This window comes from Pezoporus wallicus, unplaced genomic scaffold (assembly GCF_028554395.1).
Source record: "Pezoporus wallicus isolate ANWC-B61680 ecotype Strahan unplaced genomic scaffold, APGP_CSIRO_Pwel_v1 contig_2025, whole genome shotgun sequence".
NCBI classification, from domain to species: Eukaryota; Metazoa; Chordata; class Aves; order Psittaciformes; family Psittacidae; genus Pezoporus; species Pezoporus wallicus.
The window spans coordinates 4624276-4644181 of NW_026640253.1; the positions used below are offsets into that span (position 1 = coordinate 4624276).

The window sequence follows — 19906 nt, forward strand, 5'->3', positions numbered from 1 at the left end:
TGAAAGGTCAATTTATGCTTCTGTATCTTTTCAGCACATCATGTACCACACGTAAATCGCACCTGTACTTCTATTGTAAAATATTAAATAGTACAGCTATCTTAAAAGAACTCTTACTCATTCTCTGAGATGAGTATTTCTCTTTATTTAGAAGAATGAATGACTGAACAGATACAGCATAGACGATTGTTTTTATTCCTCTTATACTGTGTGGTCAGGGGGTTTAATTGCTTTTTCAAACAAACGTCATCTGTGGCATTAGCCAAGATACTTTTTACTCTTTTGCTGCATCTACCTGGATAAAACAAGCAGTCATTTCTCACTCAGAAAAATGCTTATAGATTAGCAAAATTAATTTAAAATTACCTTTGTTTTCTTAGAGCCTTTGTGGCTCTAAATTTTCAAGTAATTCAAGTCCTTAATCCTTTTAGTCCTAGATATTCTTAGCACTCAAAAGAATGCAACTACTTTTTGAATTCTTGCTTCTTAGCTTCAACTCAAGTCTTGGACTGAACGTCAAGATTACTACTTTAGCCAGATCACTGGTTTCAGCTTATAGTAGCGTCTTCCTTTTTCATTATTCATGCTCACTATCAGCAGCGATCCTGCACACTAGACAGGAATATAGATTTCAAAAGCATCTAAGACATTTTTAGATCTTTTAATTCTAGGCCATCCTATCAAAACAAAGAAAAAACTTCTTTGAAACTAATCTGTTTCTCCAAGGGTACGTTAAGTGTTATATGCTCCCAAACGAGAAAATCAGTGCTACTCTTCGGAAAAAAAAAAAAAAATTTCACTATGGTTGGAATTTCAATTCCAAGCACTCAGTTCTCTCAACTGTCACAGGCATGCAAGGTGTTCAATGTTTTTACACTACATAGCTTCAGACACAAAGTTAAATAATCAGCAATATCCATTCCATTATCTCCAAATTCAGGGAGGTAGAAGATACTTGCTCTGAGCTGATACAATGCAGCTGTACAGCTTTTTTGTTTTGTGTGTGTGGTTTTTCCTTGGTATTTTTTTTGGGGGGGGTTGTGTTTTGGTGGTTTTTTTGTTTGTCTGTTTTTGTTTGATTGCTTTTGTCTTTAATCAGTGCAAAGAAACAGAGAAAAGATCTATCCTAGCCCTGAAACCTGAAGAAGGGCCTCTTGTGCTCAATTTTTTGAATTCAAGTCTCTTTTACCCTGTGAACAGAGAGTGACTTTCATGAAGTCATAAAATGAAGAGACAGGTTCATCTCCGGTCCTGCTATCATGAAAACCTAAGGTCAGTTGCAAAATCAAGTCAACAAATCACTCACCAGTCTATGCTCACATGGGCCTAGTGATCAGATTTATATTTATACTTTAGAAGCTAAAAATTGAACACCACTGATCTTCACTTGCAAATAGACAACCCTGTTCAGTTTAAGTGAATCTCTCATACCGGGCAATAGATACTGAGTTTGAATGAAGTAAGCAGTACAGAAGACTGGGCAATGGTCATACTACACAATAGAAAGCCTCTTGGATCAAGCCACAGCAAGTATAGAAATAATTTACTCATAGCAAATGGTTCAGTACACAATTGCTCCAAAACTAGAAATCAGATTAACAGTCTCTTTCTCTGAAACTTTGCACTGAAGTAAATAATGAGAATATGGTCAGAAACAAACTTAGGGAAAAATATTTAAAAAAAAGAAAATAATGCACAATGTGCAATGATATATTATTCACCCACGACATGTCTGCAAGAAGTAAGGGTTGCACTGTCTGTGTTAGGCCAAGGAAGGACGAAGGCTTTGGAAATCTTTGAAACACTTCTGTAGCTCCCTGATGCACCCATCGTACAGTGTAAAGAGGCTGCAGCTTTGAAAAAATGTTTGTTGGATTTAGCTTCTCAGGCACACATCAGAGAAACTCTCTATCTTGAAAGTAACTACAGAAACCTAACACCAGATTTTGCTGCCATTACAAACAAGATCACAGTTTCTATTAACTTTGCTATGAACAAAATCAGGATTTCTGCACTGAAAGAAATTAACAGAAATATAAATAGTCCCAATAAAATACTCAGCAGGAATGCCTTATATAAGACATTAACAGCATGCAATAGCAAGCAGGCCCTTTACAGAATATGCTTAAAATAAAAATTAGAATTCATTAATGCATATAACCATCCTTGGGAGGACATTTCACCAACTGTAACTGCATCTTCTTCCACTTGGGCCTTTACTGAACTCAGCAACCTAGATTTAAAAAAAAAAAAAGAAAAAGCTGTTCTATTTCCAGAAGCATCTACTGTGGAAATACCCCTCTTCCCAGAGAGCACGCTGTATGGGCATAAAGTCAGGGTTAGGCCCAGTGCTTAGATCATTCCACAAGACTTAGTGATAAAGGCAAAGGAAAACAATGAGCCTGGCTGTGCTCTGTCAGATGCAGCCTCTGGAAGAATGCAAAGAGAAGCACAGACCCCTGTGCAGGGACATGCAGAATAAGGCTGACCAGCTGAGCCATGCTCTTGATGCAGCTGCGTCACTTTATATCACTGTGGCTGTACCAGGAGAGGAATAATGACCCTCTCTACTGCATGGTGTGAAATTTCACTGCAAAGTATCTGCACCAAGACCTAACTGGGTAGTCTGTAAATTTCAATGTCTTTACAGCGCTCTGTAGGTGTCTGCATACAGAAAATAATCATTGCAAAACAGGTATTTGCTAACTTCAGACCACCACTGTGGTAGCAGGTCCTTCAAAAGAAATAGTACTATGCAGAGCAGGCAGATCAGACCACCTTACGCACAGATGTTGAATGTGGCTCATGTTTACCTTGAAGACAAACATGAACATCAGTCCCAAGTTTGCGTATGACTTACAGCTGTTAAAACAGGTGCTGTGCTTCTTTTTATTGCTTAAAGTAAGACTCCTGAAAATGCTTATTGCTGACATTCCATCTTCGGGGCAATGATTTTTCAAGTTTGATGGGTCTAATCATTAATCACATCAGCAGGCTTTGTTTTGTTCTTCCTTATTCCCTGACAACCACTGAAACATGCTGATATCAGTGGCTTCTGCTTGTGGGGCCTTCTATTTAACTGTTTTCTTGCACAGAATCTCAGTTTGCAATGCTTATGTGTTTTACCCACATGCTTAAAAACATCGTCCTACCACTGAATAACAGAAGACCTCTTGTTTTCTGAAATGTATTTCATAGTATTTTCTTAGAATGTTGCATTTTTGGCCTAAAATAATTACAATCTGACTTTAATTCAGCTGTAAGGAAAAAAAGAATACATATTAATCCATAAACCAGCTCAGGATCTGCGCCAGCACAACTACAGGCTGTTCTTAAACTTCAGAAACTCCTTTAAAACTTCAGGACAGCAGTATTGAGGTGCTCTGTCAGCAGCAGTGTTAAGACTGTCAAGGAAAAGCAGCTGCAGCATTCAGTGTTTTATTGATTTATTCTTTTTAAGCAAACAGAAAGGTGACATGCAAAGCCTGACCTGTAGTAAATGATATAATGACATTTTGTCTATGTCATGGTTTAACCCCAGCTGGCAAACAAGCTTGAGACAGGAGCAGTTTGATAATTGAAGTGGTTTGCTTGGTTAAGGAAAAAAGAAAAAAAAAGGAGAAGTAATAAAAAGGAAAGGAGAGAGAGAAACAAAGCCAAAGAGAGAAAAGTGATGCACAGTCAGTACAGCTGCTCACCACCTGCTGACTGATTTCCAGCCCATTCCTGAGCAGCAACCAGTGCCTCCCTGCCAGCTCCCCCCAGTTTCTATACTGGGCATGACGTGCTGTGGTTTGGAATACTCCTTTGGCTAGTCTGGGTCAGGGATCTTGTCTCTGCCTCCTCACAGCTTCTTGTCCCCCTCCTCACTGGCAGAGCATGAGAGACTGAAAAGTCCTTCACCAGTGTAAGCACTGCTCAGCAGCAACTCAACCATTGGTGCATTACCAGCATCATTCTCAAACTAAAGCTGAAACACAGCACTGCACCAGCTGCTAGGAAGAAAATGAACTCTATCCCAGCCATAACCAGAACAGTCTATTTTTTGCTTTATAAAATGGTACATAGTGCTTCTTGGTCAGGATACTTCACATAGACAAAAGCCACTCCTAGTAAGGTCACTGTTTCTGCTTCAAAATTCCCTTAACACTCTGTCGTGGTTTAAACCCAGTCAGGTAACTTGTTCACTCACTCCCAGTGAGTGGTGCCAAGCTGACAACAATCGAGGTCCGTGTCCCCCCCCCACCGGGGCTCTCCGCTTCCCCGCTCCTGGAGGAACGGGGAGGAGGATCGAAAGAGTGCAACTCCTACGGGTTGAGACAACAACAGTCCAGCAACCAATGTACAACACAGATCACCACCGCTACTATCAACTACAACAATGATAAGGGAAAATAACAAGGGAAGAGAATACGAGACCACCGGCCAAGAAAACGAGTTCCATCCGGAAGCCCGTGTCCTTCCGGGTAACTCCCAGTTACCCCCCACCCCGGGCATGACGTGCTGTGGTATGGAATACCTCCCTGGCTAGCCTGGGTCAGGCGCCCCATCTCTGCTTCCTCACAGCTTCCCCTCCTCCCTGGCAGAGCATGAGCCTCACAAAGTCCTTGGTCAGGGTAAACATCACTTAGCAACAACCAAAAACATCTGTTCTCAGGCTGGAACTGTTCTCAACAGTGTTCTCAGGCTGGAAGTCAAACAGTTCTCAACACTGTTCTCAGGCTGGAAGTCAAAACACAGCACTGCACCAGCTAACACAAAGGAAAAACATGACTGCTACTGCTGAACCCAGGACATTATCCACCCCTTATTCCATACCATTCACGTCGTGCTCAGATCCCACATTTTCAATACACCATCGCTCTCCCACATATATACATCCATATACATACAGACCAAGAGGAAAAGATCATTTTCTTAGTGCATGGACCAATCCCTATAATGCTGCCGAGTCCATTCGGCCCATGATGTTCAAAGTTCATTCTCTGTTGGGATGATGGCTGGAGGGAAGTCAGGGCCAGTCGCTGGTGACCTGGAGACATCTAGTTGATGGGCTATAAAAGTATTACACAGCAGGCAACAGCATACAATTGAGTTCACTGGCTGTTTTCCCCTAAAATCAAATCCCCTTGAGGTCTACATCGGACTTCCCCATCTTCCCGCATTACCCACCAAGTATATCCAGGTCGCTGAGCAAAAGCAATCCCATGAGTGGGTTTGCCTTTACCTGAAGCAGGAATAACCCAGACTGTCTTCCCCAGCAAATTCTTCATATGCACCACGGGAACTTTGTCCCCCTCTACAATACGTAAAAGTTCTGACTGGGCTGGGCCAGCCCTGTTGGCAGATCCTCTGGTGTTGACCAACCAGGTGGCCTTTGGTAAGTGTGTATCCCAATGCTTGAAAGTTCCCCCACCCATTGCTCTCAGTGTAGTTTTTAACAGCCCATTGTACCGTTCGATTTTCCCAGAGGCTGGTGCATGGTAGGGGATGTGATATACCCACTCAATGCCATGCTCTTTGGCCCAACTATCTATAAGGTTATTCCGGAAATGAGTCCCATTGTCTGACTCAATTCTCTCTGGGGTGCCGTGTCGCCACAAAATCTGTTTCTCAAGGCCCAGGATAGTGTTCCGGGCAGTGGCATGGGGCACAGCGTATGTTTCCAGCCACCCGGTGGTTGCTTCCACCATGGTAAGCACATGGCGCTTGCCTTGGCGGGTTGGTGGCAGTGTGATATAGTCAATCTGCCAGGCCTCCCCATATTTATACTTCAACCATCGTCCCCCACACCAAAGAGGCTTTAACCGCTTGGCTTGTTTAATTGCAGCACATGTTTCACACTCATGAATAACCTGGGCAATAGTGTCCATTGTTAAGTCCACCCCTCGATCACGAGCCCATCTATATGTTGCATCTCTGCCCTGATGGCCTGAAGTGTCATGGGCCCACCGGGCCAAAAATAATTCACCTTTATGTTGCCAATCCAAGTCCATCTGAGCCACTTCAATCTTAGCCGCTTTATCCACTTGTTGGTTGTTCTGGTGTTCCTCAGTGGCCCGACTCTTGGGTACATGGGCATCTACATGACGTACCTTCACCACCAGGTTCTGCACCCTGGCAGCAATATCTTTCCACAGTGCAGCAGCCCAGATGGGTTTACCTCTGCGTTGCCAGTTGCTCTGCTTCCATTGCTTCAACCACCCCCACAGGGCATTTGCCACCATCCATGAGTCAGTATAGAGATAAAGTACTGGCCACTTTTCTCGTTCAGCAATGTCCAGGGCCAGCTGGATGGCTTTCACCTCGGCAAACTGACTTGATTCACCCTCTCCTTCAGCAGTTTCTGCAACTTGTCGTCCAGGACTCCATACAGCTGCCTTCCATCTCCGATGCTTTCCCACAATACGGCAAGAGCCATCAGTAAACAAGGCATACTGCTTTTCACTTTCTGACAGTTTATTATATGGTGGGGCCTCTTCAGCACGCACCGCCTCCTCCTTTGGTGACATTCCAAAATCTTTGCCCTCTGGCCAGTCCATGATGACTTCTAGAATGCCTGGATGACTGAGATTTCCTATTCGAGTTCGTTGTGTAATTAGTGCAGCCCATTTACTCCATGTAGCATCAGTTGCATGATGTGTAGAGGAGACCCTGCCTTTGAACATCCAGCCCAGCACGGGCAACCGGGGTGCCAGGAGGAGCTGTGCTTCAGTGCCAATCACTTCTGAAGCAGCTCGAACCCCTTCATAGGCTGTCAGTATCTCTTTCTCAGTTGGGGTATAGCTGGCCTCAGATCCTTTGTATCCCAGACTCCAAAAGACGAGGGGTCGACCTCGAGTCTCCCCTGGAGCTTTCTGCCAGAGGCTCCAGGTAGGACCGTTCTCCCCAGCTGCAGTGTACAGTACAGTTTTTACATCTGGCCCGGTCCGGACCGGTCCAAGGGCTACTGCATGAACTATCTCGCGTTTAATTTGCTCAAAGGCTTGTTGCTGCTCAGGGCCCCATTTAAAATCATTCTTCTTCTGGGTCACATGATAGAGAGGGCTTACAATCGAACTGTAATTTGGGATGTGCATTCTCCAGAACCCCACAGCACCCAAGGAAGCTTGCGTTTCTTTCTTATTAGTTGGTGGAGACATTGCTGTTATCTTGTTGATCACATCTGTGGGGATCTGTCTACGTCCATCTTGCCATTTTATTCCCCAAAATTGAATCTCCTGTGCAGGTCCCTTGACCTTACTCCGTTTTATGGCAAAACCGGCTTTCAGCAGGATTTGGATTATTTTCCTCCCTTTCTCAAAGACTTCTTCCGCTGTATCGCCCCACACAATAATGTCATCAATGTATTGCAGGTGTTCTGGAGCTTGCCCCTGTTCCAGTGCAGTCTGGATCAGTCCATGGCAAATGGTAGGGCTGTGTTTCCACCCCTGGTGCAGTCGGTTCCTAGTGAACTGGACACCCCTCCAAGTAAAAGCAGACTGTGGCCTGCACTCTGCTGCCAAAGGAATTGACAAAAATGCATTGGCAATATCAATCGTGGCATACCACTTGGCTGCCTTTGACTCTAGTTCATACTGAAGTTCTAGCATGTCCGGTACGGCAGCACTCAATGGTGGTGTGACTTCATTCAGGCCACGATAGTCTACTGTTAGTCTCCATTCTCCATTAGACTTTTGCACTGGCCATATGGGGCTATTAAAGGGTGAGCGGGTCCTGCTGATCACCCCCTGACTCTCCAGTCTACAGATCAGCTGATGGATGGGAATCAGGGAGTCTCGGTTGGTGCGATATTGCCGCCGGTGCACTGTTGTGGTCGCAGTTGGCACTTGTTGTTCTTCAACTTTCAGCAACCCCACAGCAGAGGGATCTTCTGAGAGACCAGGCAAGGTGGACAGCTGCTCAATTTCCTCAGTCTCCAAAGCAGCAATACCAAAAGCCCACCGGTACCCTTTTGGGTCTTTGAAGTACCCTCTCTTGAGGTAGTCTATGCCGAGGATGCATGGAGCCTCTGGACCAGTCACAATAGGGTGCTTTTGCCATTCCCTCCCAGTCAGGCTGATTTAAGCCTCCAGCACAATGAACTCTTGGGATCCTCCTGTTACTCCAGAAATATAGATGGGTTCCACCCCTTGACAGCTTGATGACATCAGGGTACACTGTGCACCGGTATCTACTAGAGCCTTATACTTCTGTGGGACTGATGTGCCAGGCCATCTGATCCACACAGTCCAGTAAATCCGATTGTCCCCTACCTCCACCTGGCTGGAGGCAGAGCCCCTCTAATGGTCGTCACAGCGTTGGACACGTAAGTAGTCGTGAAAGGGATTATTCTTCGTTATCACAGGAGCTGGAGTAAAATCAGCTCTTCCATTCCATCTGGGAAACTGCTCACCAGAGACTGAAGCCGTAGCTCTCATGGGACAATCAGTCTTGGCCCTTGCCCCCTCTTCAGTTCACTCCCGTTCCTCCAAAGCTGAAGTAGGTTTTCCATCCCACTTTGTCATGTCTTCTCCGTGATCCAGCAGGTAAAACCATAGGGTACCCCGTGGCGTATACCTCCTGTATCTCCTCTCTCGAACAATAGGACACCTTTTGTTAATAGCTGAGACGTGTGTTGGTACACGTGAGGAGCTGGATAAATCAGATAGATCGTCCCTCAATTGTTTGAGGTCCTGGGACAGTTTTTCCACAGCTGAGATGATGGAAGGGGTGAGATTGTCTTCGAACTCTCGGAGTTTATGAACCATTTCATCCACTGTTAGTGGTACTATGTCATTCCAGGTTACTGTTGCCAACGAATGGGCATATGATGACGATGCATTCCGTGTAAGTTTTCGCCACATGGGTCGTGTACATTCAACTTCATCTGGATCTATGGGTGTATCCCCGTTATTCGGCTTGATGTGATAGATCATCTCTACGATGGCCGATTCCCTCAGAGACCGGATGCCTTTATCTATAGTAGTCCACTTGGCCGAACGACTCGTAACATCGTCCTTGTACGGAAACCTTTCTTTCACAGCTGCCAAGAGCTGCCTCCAATGGCTGAGGGACTTTTTCTCTCTTGCGATTGCTTTGTCAATTCCCCCTTCTCTAGCAAGTGATCCCAGCTGCTTGGCTTCTGTACCTTCTAGTTCCTGACCATCGGCCCCATTGTCCCAGCATCAGAGTAACCAGGTGATGATGTGCTCCCTTGGTTGACGGGTAAAATCTTTTCGCATATTCCGCAGCTCGGTTGAGGTCCGAGGTCAAGAAGTTACCTCTTCTTCTTCTTCTTCGTCATGTGATGATGACTCCTGATCAGATTCTGGACCGGGTGGTGAATTCATTGGTTCTTCATCTCGCTTCACCCTTTTTGCCTCCTTTTTGCTTGTTCTCTTGCGTACAGGGGCAACCAACATTGGTACGAATTGGTCCTCTGGTTTGGCTGCAGTGATTATCACTGTGGTTTGAGTAGCAACTTTACTTGTTGCTGGGGGTGGTGTAGCTGCTGTGCCTGGAGCTGGGGTAACCGCGCTGTCTGTTGCAGTTGAAGTTTGAGCAGCTGCTGTACTTACCGCTGGGGTAGCTGCTCTGTTCATTGAGGCCAAAGTTTGAGCAGCTGCTGTACTTGCCACTGGGGTAGCTGCTCTGTTCATTGAGGCCAAAGTTTGAGTAGCGACTGTACTTGTCGCTGGGGTTGGTGCAGCTGCTGTGCCCGGAGCTGGGGTAACCGCGCTGTCTGTTGCGGTTGAAGTTTGAGCAGCTGCTGTACTTGCCGCTGGGGTAGCTGTGCTGTTCATTGCAGCCAAAGTTTGAGTAGCGACTGTCGCTTTGCCCTCAAATCCACCGACATTCTTTTCCTTTTGAAGGTGCTGGATAGTGTTGAACAAGGCCCTGTAAGCATAGGCCAAGCCCCAGCACGTTGCCATGATTTGTCCATCTCTGGTATGGCCAGAATGACCACACACCTCATTTAAGTGTTTTACTAATTCTTCTGGATTTTGCAGTTGTTCGGTAGTGAAATTCCAAAGAACTGGAGGGGCCCACTGACCTAGATACTTGCCCATACTATCCCACACACCCTGCCACTCATGGCTGTCCAGCCTCAGGGAAAATCTCTTGGTCCTCCTACATCATCGTTTGACTCCAGACAAGACCCAAACCTGACTCTGCTTAACTCTTGAAATCAGTCGTGGGCAAAACACATTCTGTATGCGTGCTAGCATGGTGATTCCCATCACGATCAGCAAACAAGTCTCAACAGCATTAAAAGGCCATTCAAAAACTTCAAAACTCTCAAATGTAAATGGTCTGGGGGGACGACTGGGAGGGTAAAAGGATGTCTCCTTCACAGGTTGAGCACCTGAGAAGGAGAAAAAAAGATGTGTAATTGCTAAGCACCTCCATCATATACCTCCCAAAGTATAAAGGTGGTGACCACACTGGGAACATAAGCCAGATCAGTTTCATGATCAATGATTCTATTGTATTACAAGTCATTACCATAAAGTACAATGGGACAAAAACCTTAGCCCAAGCCCCACACTTGAAAAACACTAATACAGCAAATACCGGATGGACGTAAGATACAATATACTGAAACTGTGAGATCAAGAGGAACAACCTTGAGAGCCAATAAATCAGCATTGTGACGAGTGACTATCAATCCAGTCAGATCTGTTCTTATCTCAACCCCTCGTGCCCCACGTTGGGCACCAAAAAGAACTGTCGTGGTTTAAACCCAGTCAGGTAACTTGTTCACTCACTCCCAGTGAGTGGTGCTGAGCTGACAACAATCGAGGTCCGTCCCCCCCCCGCCAGGGTTCTCCCCTTCCCCGCTCCCGGAGGAACGGGGAGGAGGATCGAAAGAGTGCAACTCCTACGGGTTGAGACAAGAACAGCCCAGCAACCAATGTACAACACAGATCACCACCGCTACTATCAGCTAAAACAATGATAAGGGAAAATAACAAGGGAAGAGAATACGATACCACCGGCCAAGAAAACGAGTCCCACTCGGAAGCCCGTGTCCTTCCGGGTAATTCCCAGTTACCCCCCACCCCGGGCATGACGTGCTGTGGTATGGACTTCCCTGGCTAGCCTGGGTCAGGCGCCCCATCTCTGCTTCCTCACAGCTTCCCCTCCTCCCTGGCAGAGCATGAGCTTCACAAAGTCCTTGGTCAGGGTAAACATCACTTAGCAACAACCGAAAACATCGGCTTCACCAACACTGTTCTCAGGCTGGAAGTCAAAACACAGCACTGCACCAGCTAACACAAAGGAAAAACATGACTGCTACTGCTGAACCCAGGACCCACTCATTCTAACAAAGCACACAATTGTATTCCCAGCTTTCCAGGCATTGACAACTGTCCAATACAATATGAATTTCATTAGGCACAGAAATCTAAAGAAATTTTTTAACACTGCAACAGACATTAAAATGAAACATCTTGACAGAGACGTTCTTATTTGTAATATTTCAATAACCTGAAGATCACACTAGCTTTACCCTAGAGATGTTTAAATAATTAAACTGACAAATTTCTTCCTTGCCCCCCCCCCCCCCCCCCCCCAATTATTTGCAAAGCAATTTTAATGATTTTGATAATTGTCTGCTGAACATTTATGAATTGTTCCCTCCCCTGGGTTTTACAGTTTGGACTGGTAACTATACACTGCACTTTTTTACCAGAATATAACCATCCTTCAGTGACAGTCATTTTTAGTCATATAGATTTTGGTTACAAATTAAGAAATAACTGTGTCTGAACAAGCACCATGCTAATACCTTTGATTGAAGAAAAAAATAGTTTTTACAAAAATATATGTGAATAACATTTTAAAAGGAGCACTTGTGAATCATACAAAGAGTTATTAGAAGTTCACTGGAGTTTTTGTAACTGCTGTTTCCAGTACTTCACACACTGTGCTTAGAATAGAACATTAGGCTTTCAGGTCAGAGTCTCACACAGTGTAAATGGCATAGCTCTACTTGTTGGCCTGACTACACTTCCTTTAGCAGAGATGAAATAATTCGTATCAGACAGGGCTGTAGTCACTGGTTTCCGAGTGTCAGCTCTGCAGTTTCTTGCAAGAATATGAAAGGACATTAACGGGTGTCCTTTCTCACCTGCATTTCTTTTCTAGTAATTCTCCCAATCGAATCTTCTGATCCCAGTCCTCAATTTGAATTCCTCAAAATCTAACTGGTTTGTATTGACTTTCACATCCCTGGATTAGTTTTGTGGTTTAGCTGCTTATAAATTGAGAAATATATGAGCCAGAAGCTATTGAACAAGGGAACACAGAACTGCCCATTATCCCCTCAATCACAAGCACTTTTCAAGGTAAATCTGTACTTAATACATCAGTTCATTGACTGATGGTACTTGTTTATTACACAATAGGTAAAAAGTCTATAATAATGTGGTACTTCATTCTCTGCAAAGAATCTTATGAATTATCACTCAGGAGTAGTTTTAATGCAAGTGACATGCTGTCATCGGTTTGCCTTCAAGATTACAGGCCTAGTTAAACAGCAGACTTAAACAAAAAACATCCAGGCTCAGGCGATTCCCAGAGCTAGTAAGAGAATGCAGTCAGGCCTGGGGCACATACTTACTGCAACTCCAAGCAACAACCTTTTCCATGCAAAACGGGGCACTGCTGGAAATGGACCTTTAAGGCCTAAACATATGACTGAATTGTAGCTCTGTTTCAGTAAGCTCCAGAATTAAAACAGTACCTTTATCCTTGCATGCATAAGCCACTTAAAAAAACAAACAAAAACCCCACAAGCTCACATGAGGTTATGTACTGTTTTGCCACTACTGTTCTTCTGTCTTCCTTTCTTTTCTTTATATTTATCTCCTTTTGCTTTCTCCCCTACTGCCAGTCCACCTTATCTCCCAATTTTGCTGTTTCCCTCTATCATTCCACTGAAGGGACCTGCTTCCTCAACACCGCCAGCTGTCTCCAGTTGTTCTCTTTGACTGAGAAAAATTGAGGACTCTTGGTGCTTTGCCTCTGAGCAGTTCTCATGCAATTAAAGCAATATGATCTCTGCCACCACTGAACACTGTAGTAGAAACTTATTTTAGCTGTTAAGTATTTTACCAAGTTGCATTTACTATGTTAACTTTTTTAATAAGATGCAGAAGTCAGTTTTGTCCAGCTATTCTGAGAAGCAGCAGCACTGCACAGCAGAAAAGGCTTGATATGACAGGATAAGACATACTCTAAAAGCCCCTTCCAAATGGTTGGCCATCAGCACATCAAAGGTACCAAACCCACCTTATGGCCTTGACATCAAGCACATCATGCCCTTTAGCCATGGTGGCAATGAGAAGTAACAAGCAGATGCTCAGGTGTGGTAGTGATGTTCCCACTGATGAGTCTAGGGAGTCGTGCCAACATATGTATGCTGCTGCACGGATGGGAGCAGTAACAACAGTGTTGATTTTGGACTGGTAGTGACTAAAGGCAGAAATGAAGGATGTGATGCTTTGGAAGCAATATACTCCAGCAGCAAAATCTGGGGAGGATGAGCAACTTAGAAAGTTATGCTCTTTGAACTGAATTTAATTAGGAAGTTACACATGATGTTCCTGATACTGTCTGCAAAAAACAGAGCATGGATTTTTAATGTCCACTATACATTTCCTTTTCTGTTGACTTCAGTGGTTTCTTTCTTGCATAAAACATGCTAAAAGGAAACAGTGGCCATATGTACACCTATATTACTTGATGTCAAACACCTCATCTAAGCTATTTCCCACTCAAAAACATGAAAATCCAATACCATCTGAAAGAGGTTTGTGAGAAATAAAGGAAGTTACCCGATTTAGAAGAGAGGCTACAGCAGTAACTAAAACCAGTAACTTAAACTGCATATGAAGGAATGGTTCCTGGCAGCCAGATATAACAATGCACATCTAGATTCTATTGTGCAAAGCCCTCCATATGGCAGCTCTAAAACCATACATGGTAAGCTGCAAGAGTAAAACTTTGCACCAGAGCTAAGAACAGCATTACCAAATTCCTCAGTCAACCCTTTGACATGCAGTCCTGAATCAGGGGACTCATCTTTTTAACTAATCTGTTTTGATAGAGATAGTCAGGTGGGCAAAAGAACCCTCTATACATAGCATTTCACCACCACTAGAATAGAATTAGCATCTCATCAATATCTTTTGTGGATACTGGCAAGTTCATTAAGATTCAAAGGAATATTTATTCAAATATTTCCAGTATGCTAAATGGCTGCAGCTCTGTTTAAGCAAGAGATGCAATAGGTGCAGTGGAAATCTCATAGAAGTATTCCAAATAATGTTTGTTAGTGCTTTTCCTGTTAATACAATAATCCTTTACATAGAGAAAGTTTACTCCTCTTTTAGAGAAAGTTCTCACACATTATCTTGCTCATATATAGGACTTTTGGGGGTTTAACATCGTTAGCTACAAAATTATATACATAGTAATGGGAAGGATACACAAACATAGTAATTACGAAAGGAGCAGAATCTTGTCAAGGGAAGTTTTCCTCGTATTTTTTTCCCTCTGTTGTTTATTTGCCATCTCATTTATACAGAACCTCAGCTGACATTCAAAGGTAGTTCTTTATCGGGTGTATACTGAACTGTGCTAACTGAAGTGACTTTTTGTTGTTGCTGTTGTTGTTTGTCTCAACTATAATTAAAATTTCTAATTGGAATTTACACCCATGCCTGCAGCGTGCTGTTATCACAGATGAGATGCTAGAAGAGAGCTACGGTGCCCTCCCAGAAGATGAAGAATAATGACTCTGGCTCATGGGTGAATTGCAAAGTTCCTTAGCAAAGAATGAGGACTAATGTAAAAACCTCCTGGAGGCAAACAGTGGTTACCACATAATTATGTGACAAATAAACCACAACCTATGCAGTAAGCAAGTCTGATGGATGGGATTTTCAGACATTTTTGTCTTCATCATTCGTAACTCAAGCACTGCTAGTGATCAATATTAAAAGCCCTCAGCGAAGGAAGCCAACACTGAACACAGTTGCAGCATGTGTAACTTGGCAAGAAGTACACAGTCATATCTCCATTGCACCAAACCCAGCTCACTAGGAGATCCAGGTAGAGAAGACAAGACTACCTTGTTGCTCTGTGCTTATTTCTGATGTTAGGATTCATTTATTGCATGGTCAAATCATGTAACTGACAATTCCATGGGCAAAGCCACATTCCATGACTTAGGTGGAGCATAACAGGGTCCTTTTAAGAAGGCAAATACAAAAGGTAGTTAGAGAAAAAATAGTGATTCACACTGGAAGGATTTTACAGTTTCTCCAGTCACTCCTAAAAATACATCCATTTCCTTTATGTCATTTTTGCTTATGTTACTTTTCAGAGTTAGATAATCTGCACATCTGTCTTTGACAAGCATGTTCTAGACCATGTAGCATTATTTTTACTGTCAAGATTTGCCTAGAAACACTTTTACCAATGGCCATATACTTAGTCAGAGAGGCAGAATATCTTAACACTTTCGTTTGCCAAGTTAAGAAATGCAGCTGTTGTGTAAGAAAATGGAAAGGTTTTGGTAATTTGAGTTTGGCACATACTAGAGTGACAGGACAACAGCAGAGAAAGGAAACAAAAAAAAAAAAAAAGGAGCTTTAGAAAAAGGCTTCCACAAAAACAGGGTTTGGAATTTAACACAGCTGTATGGTGTGAAGAAGGTGGCTGTACATTGCAGATTTGTGAAAAAGACGTAAATCTATCAAGTAAATAAGATGTTAATTCAGATAATATACAAATGAACTGTAAGTGTACGTAAGTGTGTATGGAAAATGTTTTAAAACTCATTGTTTCATTCATAAAACACACACAGTTAAAGATCAGAAATGAAAGAAAGCTTTTACCAACAAATCTGGGTCAGTGATGCCTCTTGTACTCCTTACATGCTTCAAAGTGAATAAACAAACTTCACTGTCAAAGCGTTAATATACCAGTGATTTTCATTTATGGCAGAAATAATGTTCTAGCTTCCTGTGAAGAGCTACTAAAGAACTTATGGGGGTATCGCTGCAGGAAAACAATGACAGGTACAAGATGGTTCCTCCTACATAGTCTAAGAGCAGCAGCAATGTCAGAGATCATTAGAAACTAACCTGTGGTGTCATTCCATGGCAGATATACATGATTGGGATATTCTCTGTGTCTGGCCCTTGATCAAGGCACAAATCACTTTTCAGGGAATTCTGCAGCTAAAATAAACAGAAAGAAAAAAGAAGTCAAGCAAGCCTTACATAAGAAAATGATGGTGTGATTACTTTCTTTTTCTTTGACAAAAAAAAAGTGTATGTGGTTGAGCAAGGAAATATGCAAAATTAAAAATACTTGTGGTGAAGATACTGAAGAGCAAGCACGTGGATTAAATTCTTCCCTGTAGATAATGTAACACTTCAGATTTCAATTGTTGCACATGGTTTCAGGGAGGGTAAATTTCAAAACGCCTTCAGAGATAATAATGATTTTTGATACATATTTTTAACAATATCAAGTCTAACACATCTCTGGTACACACTATATACAAAGGACAGTTTTTTCACAGCAATGCAGCTAGCTGAGCAGTATGGTTGGAGTTGCAAACACAGGAGAAAGCCTATAATTAACAGCTTTTCAGAATCACTCTGAGCAGATTCTTCTCTTAAAAAACTCCTTTCTGCTGATGCAGACTTGTAGCCAATTGGTATGCACTAGCTCTTCTTTGCATTATTCCAGGCTAGCCCACGAACAGCAGTCTAGCAATGAACAGACTGCAAAGTACTTGGCCCTGGTCATCACAGAGCTCCACATATTACCTGTGCAATGCTGAGACAGAGTTTTCTGAAAGTGAACTGCGAAATTAATGAGCACAGATAGCTGGAAGGTTTAGAGTGTGAGGCCAAATATGTGGACTGCATACCCATGGGTATGCATAAAGGTGCTCAGTGGTGTAAGGTAAGTTCAGAGAACATGAGAGAATTGTGTGATGGAAGGAGTGAAGAGGTGATGTGGCTTGCAACCATGTGTAATTAACTGAGCAATCCTGTCAGCTGTGTACAGGGTACTCCTTTGAGGAAAACAAACTGATATGCTTAGAAAGGAAGTCTAGAAGTGCACTAATATGTAAGAAGTGTGACCAAGCCCAAGATTGAAGCCAGGCAGTGAATAAAATGAAAAATGTGAAGATTTCCAAATCCAAACTTAACTCTAAATTCAATAATAAGAAAGAACAAATCCCAACATTAAAAAGGCATGAATGCATTCTTAGCTGCTAGCCTCAAGAATTAAAGAAAGTTTCCTTTCTCAAAGCTTTCTATTTCTTAACCATAAACATAACCACAACCATGACTCTAATCATAATCAGGTGTCAGGCACCACTCTATCCAAACCAGTGATAAATATCAGCTTTAATAATTCATACCTGGATCCGTCACTACATTTGGCTTTTCAAAACCTCTTCCACAAACTCAAATTCTAACACTTGTCCTAGCCCTAATGGAATAACCTTTTCCATAACACTCCCCATAATAAAGGGAGAAAAGAAAACTCCCTTGACCAACATCAGCATGCAACTTAGGGCTGATGCAGCATTATAACAGGTACAGAGACTTCAGAGTTCATGCTCATTCTCATGTCCGGCTGGAGACCAGTAACAAGTGGTGTCCCTCAGGGATCGGTGTTGGGACCGGTCTTGTTCAACATCTTTGTCACTGACATGGACAGTGGGATTGAGTGCGCCCTCAGCAAGTTTGCCGATGACACCAAGCTGTGTGGTTCGGTTGATACGCTGGAGGGAAGGAATGCCATCCAGAGGGACCTTGACACGCTTGTGAGGTGGGCTGATGCCAACCTCGTGAAGTTTAACCATGACAAGTGCAAGGTCCTGCATGTGGGTCGGAGCAATCCCAGGCACAGCTACAGGTTGGGCAGAGAAGAGATTCAGAGCAGCCCTGCAGAGAACAGCTTGGGGGTGTTGGTCAATGAGAAAATGAACATGAGCCGGCTTCAGTGTGCGCGCACAGCCCAGAAAGCCAACCGTATCCTGGGCTGCATCAAAAGGAGTGTGACTAGCAGGTTGAAGGAGGTGATCCTGCCCCTTTACTCTGCTCTTGTGAGACCTCACCTGGAGTATTGTGTGCAGTTCTGGTGTCCTCAACATAAAAAGGACATGGAACTGTTGAAACAAGTCCAGAGAAGGGCCACGAGGCTGATCAGGGGACTGGAGCACCTCCTGTATGAAGACAGGCTGAGGAAGTTGGGGTTGTTCAGCCTGGAGAAGAGAAGGCTGCGTGGAGACCTCATAGCAGCCTTGCAGTATCTGAAGGGGGCCTATAGGGATGCTGGGGAGGGACTCTTCATTAGGAACTGTAGTGACAGGACAAGGGGTAACAGGTTAAAACTTAAACAGGGGAAGTTTAGATTGGATATAAGGAGGAAATTCTTTCCTGTTAGGGTGGTGAGGCACTGGAATGGGTTGCTCAGGGAGGCTGTGAATGCTCCATCCCTGGCACTGTTCAAGGCCAGGTTGGACGAGGCCTTGGGTGATATGATTTAGCGTTAGGTGTCCCTGCCCATAGCAGGGGGGTTGGAACTAGATGATCTTAAGGTCCTTTCCAACCCTAACGATTCTATGATTCTATAATTATGAAGTACATAAATATGCATGTTCTGCTGACAAGCAAGTTCAGTATTTCTGTAACAAACTCTTTGCTTCTTTTTGGTTTGTATATTGCCAGCAAGGAACCTTCAAAGGCTGATGAAAAAGTCTCAGTGGAATATAAAATCACAGGGTGCCTGTTCTGTGATTTTCATTTTGACTTACACAATGCAGTTAATCCTGAGACTACAATGAGTACCTCAGCTACTCCACTGGTCTTCTTTTTTTTATCTAGTATATCTTCTACCTGCAACCAACCATTTTTTAGCTAGAGGTACCTACAAGCAGAACTATGCTCCTATTAGCTGCTATGCTTCCTTCTCCTCAGCAAACTCCACATCTGATTAGATCATGGCATCACTGAGAGAAATTCCACATGGTCTCTGGAAGAGCTTCCTTGCTCACAGGTGTGATTTGGGCATCCTTCTTAACTATTATGGAAGGTAACCATTATCTCATGCATTTAACATTTAACACACAGGAATCAATTTTTGTGAATATGACCCTGCTTAGAGAAGGTGAACAGGACATCCTAGTTCTGCTAGCTTATTATGGGACCATAGTAACTTCCTGTGCTCATCTTTGGTATCATGCACACTTGCACTCTTGGTTTAGATCAGCTTCTCTAGGGGTAAGAATTGTCTCTGCTTTAGTTAGCACAGTACGACTCAAGCATGATTTCTGCATAGACAAGGGTACTACTGTCACACTAGTAATGACGATGATGATCCCAAAATACAGGCATTTTAGCAGTAGTTTCTGTTGAATGCAACATAATTTTTGAACCTCTCTGGTATTGCTTTACACATGTGTTAGATATGTGAGATTTCTTTAGCTCCTATTAGCTTGGAATGTTTGTGTTTAATACTTTCTTACAGCAGATGTCTATGGTGATACCTGTTCTAGGGTGGATCAGGTTTGCTGTTAGATGGCTGAAAGTTAATACAGGAAGGCATCAACCTTTAATGGTTGGACTCAATGATCTTAAAGGTATTTTCCAACCTAAATGATTCTATGATTCTCAATTAAGATCTGGCTACAGTATTAAGAAGCTTGCAGTTGAAATAGTGAGCCTATTTTGTTAATTCACCTGCTGCCACAAACCTTTCAATTGATAGCTCCAGTAAGTCTGAAATACCATGCCTTGAGTATCTCTGAGTAGAACACAAGCCATGAAAGAAACTAACAAAAGATCAGGGAGGAAGATAACATTCAAAATACCTCAGCATA

General features: G+C 43.2%; 1 protein-coding gene across 2 annotated transcripts in view; it reads right to left on the minus strand.

The window, feature by feature from the left end:
* The window catches only part of GALNT18 (polypeptide N-acetylgalactosaminyltransferase 18), a 242084-nt gene that overhangs the window by 37889 nt on the left and 184289 nt on the right, over nt 1-19906 (minus strand). For both annotated transcript variants that reach the window (XM_057418169.1, XM_057418168.1), the window contains exon 9: nt 16143-16238. In XM_057418169.1, the coding sequence (XP_057274152.1) occupies nt 16143-16238 (96 nt within the window). The remainder of the gene's footprint in view (nt 1-16142; nt 16239-19906) is intronic.